The 6,793-nt window shown below is 34.7% G+C and overlaps 1 protein-coding gene across 1 annotated transcript; it reads right to left on the bottom strand.

The window, feature by feature from the left end:
- Positions 1 to 3,337: 3,337 nt before the first annotated feature.
- On the bottom strand, positions 3,338 to 5,922 carry LOC132040830 (cytochrome P450 78A7-like). Its single transcript, XM_059431511.1, has 2 exons — positions 4,935 to 5,922; positions 3,338 to 4,372 (listed from the first exon to the last, which is right to left on the bottom strand). Exons 1-2 carry the CDS (start codon positions 5,916 to 5,918, stop codon positions 3,746 to 3,748), a joined length of 1,611 nt encoding a protein of 536 aa, XP_059287494.1. The 5' UTR covers positions 5,919 to 5,922; the 3' UTR covers positions 3,338 to 3,745.
- Positions 5,923 to 6,793: the final 871 nt, after the last annotated feature.

Consider the following 6,793-nt stretch of genomic DNA (forward strand, 5'->3'; position numbering starts at 1 on the left):
TGGGGACCCCCGCCAATGGCGCCCGCGCCAAACTACCAAGCGTGTGTGGGGCGGGGCGATTCAACCCCACCCCCGTGCGTTCTTTCTCTATTTTTTATTGATTCCAATTGTGGACGGAAAGCATACCTATAAATAGGACACTCCCCTCCCTTGAGGGGTTGGCTCCTCCATGCTTTCTAAGAACACTTGTAATAAGAATAGCCCGTATATACAATCTTTCTCTTAAATTCGATTCGGCCAAGGCAGATCCACATTTCAAAATTACATTGCATTCAATCTACCAATTGTTCTATATTGCTCATAAACACTTATATTCGTAAATGAATCGCCATCACTATCACTTCATCGAAGAATCCTCGCATATCATTTTTTTTCTTTATTAGTACATATCAAGATCTGGCTTTATATCCTATACCCGCTTACAAATTCAATTGACTTATCCGATTTCGGGGTAAACAGTGTCAACTTATAGTCTAACATCAATCTTTGTAGATTTTCTAGCAGTAATTCCCAACTTTTGATGTTCTAAATTATATATGTTCTTCCGCCTTTTTAGTGCTATAGACTAATATTGTTAATTCGAAATGGTAGTTAGTAGGCCAAGAACATGTCCCTTGGTCAGCAAGTTCAGATACGGTTGTTGAAGTTTGAACAAATTCCATTTAAAGATCACTAAAGATCCACAATCTTCTCTAACAAAAAATAACTTCCACAATTAATTACGGAGTACTTATCTGTGTGTGTTTTGAATATTATAATTTGTTCAATTCAAACACACTTACGAATGATAGGTAATATATTGCTTTTCTTTTGAAATCGTTATTGTGAGTTGTAGAGCACAAAACTTTACAACAGTATTTTGGTTTTTAAATTGAAAGTAGAACCTTGAAAATAATAGGGAAAGCATGCTAACTGCCAAATATTACTAGGATTAATGTATTAGTAAATTTTTGGTTAGGAAAAAATACTATATTAATAAATAATTATGCACTACTATTTCCTATGTCATTCTAGTAACATAATATTTCTGATAAAAATAGTTCCTAATTTGGCTGTCATGTCAGAATCCCTGACAAACATGAGTGGAACATAGACAACATATTCAAAAAACATCCTTTTAGCTCCTTCATTTGTAAGTATTAGAGGATGTTGAATGATTAATTAAACACTAATTTTCTGAGTTGTTTCCAATAAATCAAACAAACCGTACTCGTCTTTATGTTATCTACGTAATTCATCTGTACTTTCGTTGACTAACCTGATAATATCACTCTCAAAGTCTCAATTGAGCAATTAACGGTGTATTCTTACAGTACTAGTAACTTTTTGTCGTTGCAAAAGTTTGCGAAAAAAATCATATAAACTACTACTACTTTTCATTTCTCAAATTTCCAACAAAAGACTGAGGTATTTGATTTATCATCTTTTTGCCTACTTCTGAGGTATATGACACGCTTCGAAGAAAAAAAAGAATGCATATATATTTTGCTGGAATCTCATTGAATATTCTGACTTCTTTAGTCTCAACTGGATTTTAGATTTCAAAGTTCAAATGATAGAGTCTATGAATTTCTTAGATATTTTTCTGTTATTCATCATAAGTTATTCATAACGTACAGTTAAATACTCCTTCCGATCCGTTTTACTTGTCATGTTTGTCTATAATACGTCCCTTTAGAAAACATTAACTATAAAGAAAAGGGAAAAGGGTCAAAAATACCCCTCTACTTTGGAAAAAGGGTTAAAAATATCCTCCGAACTTATTTTGGGTCAAAAATACCCCCCTTATCCTTAAAGTTTTCAAATATACCCATGTCTTGATGAAAATTATCTCCCAAAATAACCCGAAATTATTTTTTAAACCCGCTCCATCATTTAAACTCGACCCAACTAAATAATAACCCACAAGATCCCCTTATTCCCCCAAAATTCCCTCAAACTTCAAACCTACGTATTGAGGGAATAAGGGGATCTTATGGGTTATTATTTAGTTGGGTCAAATTTAAATGATGGAGCGGGTTTAAAAAAATGATTTGATTATTTTGGGGGATAAATTTCTGTCAAAAGACAGGCATTTGAAAACTTTAAGGATGGGAAACATTTTCGACCCAAAATAAGTTCGGAGGATATTTTTAGCCCTTTATCCAAAGTAGAAGGGTATTTTTGACCCTTTTCCCTAAAGAAAATATGAGTAAATTGTCTTTATTTATTCTTTGATCTCAATTTAATCTGGTCTTCCTTATCCCTTGAAGAATTGAAATGATCCAAATATATACCTCTAAATAATTAAAAAGGTTTAAATATACCCCTACGTCGCTTCCACCATTAGTACGAGAGGTATATTTGGACATTTTAATTATTCAGAGGTATATTTGAACTATAAGATAACAGAAGGGGTATTCAGAGTCCATTAGATTAACGGAGGACATTTTAGACCAAACCCAATAAATCATGAGCAATTTTGGCCCTTCTCCGTTTGAAGAATTTATAAAGGTCGTGGAATAAGTTTTTATCTTTGAAAAGTAAATAAACTCTATCCTATGTTTGTTACAAATTCCCTTATAAATACTTGTTTAAAAGTCCGTACAGACTTGTAAGACAAGATATTTTGGATAAAGGTAGTAGAATACGCCTTTTAGCAGTCTAATTTAAAAAGGAAATAGACTTTATCCTATGTATGTTTTCTGCTGGTAATGAGAATTCTATGTGCTACTCATTTTAGTTTCAAAAGATTGTGAATTCCGCATTCTAATTTTCACGTTAAACTCAGTCATACTTAGAATATTCTTTTCAAGTCATCTCCAAGAAAATTGACTCGACAAACCATGCTTGGGATTCTTTTACAAGTCTTCTCTAGAAAGATTGACTCGATAAATAAAGTACTGAATTGAACGACTATTTCAGAATATATATATATATATATATATATTAGAAACATTTGTTTTTCTAGCTTTGAATCCCTACTAATTAGCTAACAAGTCGGACATTGCCTAGTCATAGATATGGTGGATATATTTGGAACCACATATCCTAGATCTATCGCTAGTGATGTTTGTAATAGTTTGACCAATTTGGCAACTTTGTTGATTCTTAGAGAAGCATAATTAACTATCTGTACGATCAATATTTAGCTTAATCTATTAATTCTACTCTCCGAGAAACAAGAATTAGAAGGAAAACAGGATGAAGGAAGATAAACAAATACCCCTCAAAGGAAAAGGGTAAAACAGTAGTAAAAGAGCACAACTGCCAGCCATGTTAATACATACTATAGTATAATTTTTATTTATTTATACTTTTCCAATTCATCATTCATACACTTACACAAGAAAAAAAAGGCACACATTGAAACAACACCATTGTCGAACAAAGAAACTAATTAAAGAGACTGCTTACATTTGTCACTATCTTAGAATCATCCGACAACTTTATTTTTACCTTACATACTTAGCTAGAAATAGTAGACATATATACTTATATATCTTTATTTGAATATTATTGTATATAGATATGAGTTTAAATCTTATACACCGTCAGTGTGTTTTTCTTTTCTTTTTTTAACTATCAGGTAATCTAAATGATATCTACAAGTAAGCCTTCTTAAAATTTGAGATTTGAAATCTCAAAAATAAGATATGTTACCTGCCTACCACTGGTTAATATAACCTGATTGTGTAAAATTATTTACACTGACGATGTGTATAGTGCTTCAGATATCTCCATTGTTAGATTAGGAATCAAAACCCTAATGATCAAGATTTCTTGGAACAGCCTTAGCTGAAAGTGGCTGTTTCATTTCACATGAAAGCTTCAACACTTCACCAAGATCAACAGGGTGACTCTCATTTTCAACCCAAATAAATTTTTGCACCAACTTAGCCACCCATAGACTCACCGTGACAAACCCTAAATTCTTCCCGGGGCAAACTCTCCGTCCTGCTCCAAAAGGCGCTAGCCTTAAATCATTACCCCTCACATCAAAATCCATCCCTCCAGAGGATTTCAAGAACCTCTCAGGCTTAAACGCGGACGGGTTCTCCCACACGTTAGGGTCATGTGTGATAGACCACATGTTGATCATCGCGGTCGTGTTGGATGGAATAATCATGCCGTTGCTGAGGTGGACGTCGGACATGGATAGCCGGGCCCAGGATAATAGTGGGCCCGGAGGATGTAGTCGTAATGTTTCCTTTATTACTGCTTGAAGATAGGGCAATTTGGAAATGTGGGCATCTGTTACATTTTCATTTTTCCCTGGTATAGTTTCTAGCTCATTGTGAAGTTTTTCTTGGATTTCTTGGTTCAGAACTAGTTCTGCCATGACCCATTCTGTTAGTAGTGCAGTTGTATCGGTACCACGAAAGATCATTTCCTGCAAAGACAAAAAATATGAGTACTAATAAGATAAACATTGAAATATATAAGAGTATAAGTTTTGCACATATTTGCCAGTAAAAAACAATTTACTTCATCATATGACTTTAAAGGAAACTGCAGATGATTTTCCATACACATTAATTGGTAATCTTATAAAATAGAAAGTAATACGAGTATAAGAATTTTTTACTGACAGTAGTAAATATGACTTACCCTCTTGCCAACAATGTAAGTTAAAGACGTGCTCTAAAAGCTTAATGGTCTTGAAAGTGATAGGTTTCTAAAAAATATACTAATAAGGTTACTATCATCTCACTTCTAAGAGAATCAAAGAGAGAGTTTAATTTATATATCCGATAGTGTAAATACTGTATTACATTAATTAGTTTAATCTATCATAACAAGTCAGTTATTATACCTTATTATAAGTAACATAATTAACAGTGTCGAATATTTTTAGACCTCCCATGCATAAAGCATTAACTCAATTCAAAAAGTCCTAACTTCTTATGAATCAGTTAGACAAAGCTTAAAAAAAGAGAGTAATATATACTGACCCATAAAACAGCCACCATATCATCCTCATGAAGCTTCTCTTCACCACTTAAAGCCAGCAAAACATCAACAAAATCACAAGCTTCCGAAATCTTTTTGGAATTTTCATTTTTGTGCTCCTGAATCAACTTCTTAACAAAGTTTTCAACACGAGGGACAAGAGCTACGCAACGTTCCTTGATGGTAAAAGGATCATAGAAATACTTCAACCATGGCAAGTGATCACACCAATTGAAAGCTCCCAATAACTCAAACCCTTCAGCCACAATTTCTTGAAGCTCTTTGGCCTCTTTATTTTCTTCTATCATTTCATACTTTTTCCCAAATACTATCCCCATAATGTTGTTAAGTGAAGCAGCTTGAAGGTGTTTCCTTATAGTTACTGAGCCATGCAAGGTTTGTTCATTGGCTATAGAAACCAACATTGAATTGCATTCTAGTTGCCTTTCAACCTCATGGGCTAAAATGCGCTTAGGAGCGAAGAGATGTGATGCGGCAATTTTCCTCAAGAGCCTCCAATATGTTCCGTTGGGTGCGAACCCGATGGCTCGGCTAAACATGAGCTGCTTAGCCGACTCTTTGACCGGTCGGTTAGCGAAATGTGGGGAGGTCAAGATTTCCCGGGCTATGGTCGGGTCAGATGACACGATAGCCCGGGTTGAACCCAAGCTAAAGGCCATGACTTGAGCGGCACCATAAGCCGAAGCTGTAAAAGCGAGAGTGCGGTGAGCCAAGCCGTGGCTCAAGCTGAATAAGCTGCCGAAAATAGGAAGGCCTTTAGGGCCAGGAATTGGAACCCGGCCCATAGAGTTCAGCCCACTTTTCCAAGCCGAGCCACCGGCAGTAAAAGCCCAAGTGAAAATTGTAATTACCATAAAGACAACAAAGGTTGGTATCAATAGGTTAAAAAAGTTTTGGGTTTCAAGAATGGCTGGTAAGGTAAACATCCACCAAGTGAAATCCTCATAAGTTGAGGTGAAAGACATGATTGAGAATATAATGACTTGGTCTGTAGAAAAGATAAAAGGAGTATGATGTGTGTAATATTTAGGAAGTGTGGTGAAAGAGAGAGGGAACTTGGTGCTTAAATAGGCAGCTTGTGTACAAGTAGGTGGTTCATCGGTATAACAAAAAAGCAATTCTAGGTTTACGTGCAATAAGAACTGAAGTTATGTACGTTCACACTAGCTATTTATGTTATATTTTTATAATAATCGTGTTTGAATCAGCTTGCCCGTACCTTAACTAATTTCGCCAAAGTTGACACCATCATGTCTTTCAATCTAATAATACTAGTTGGAATCATTTTCTTTTTTCTATAAAGAGTCTGCCTAGGTACTGCTGTAGCCTGTATGTGAGCTAAAAAGTGCAAACTCAAATGTTAAGGATCTCTGACATAATAATATCTTGGAATAAAATATGAAGTTAGGAGCTACGAGAAGAGGTGGATCCAAGATTTAAGTTTATGCGTTTTGAATTCCAAAATAAAACATCGGTTGATTCAGATAGATAATTGATAAGTACTACATATCAATTAAAATTCTTAAGACAAAGATAGAATTTGATTCAAAGCTGCTAATTAAGTTCTCCCGAACCCGTACTTAACTTGTGGTGTAGCTTGTTCAGAACTATTACGTTTTCCTTAGTTTGACTATAATGTTCCAATTGACTGATTTTAGAACTTCAACAGAAAATATAAACTAATACTATTACGAATTTACTTTTGTCGATAAGAACTCTAAATAAGTATAAAATTTATTTGTTAAAATAAATTATTTTACCGTACGCGAAAGAGCAACTCAATGGTTAGGGGGACAATTTAAAACTAACTATGACCTTTCTTTTGTCCTTCGCCACCTTC

This window comes from Lycium ferocissimum, chromosome 12 (assembly GCF_029784015.1).
Source record: "Lycium ferocissimum isolate CSIRO_LF1 chromosome 12, AGI_CSIRO_Lferr_CH_V1, whole genome shotgun sequence".
Lineage (NCBI taxonomy): Eukaryota > Viridiplantae > Streptophyta > Magnoliopsida > Solanales > Solanaceae > Lycium > Lycium ferocissimum.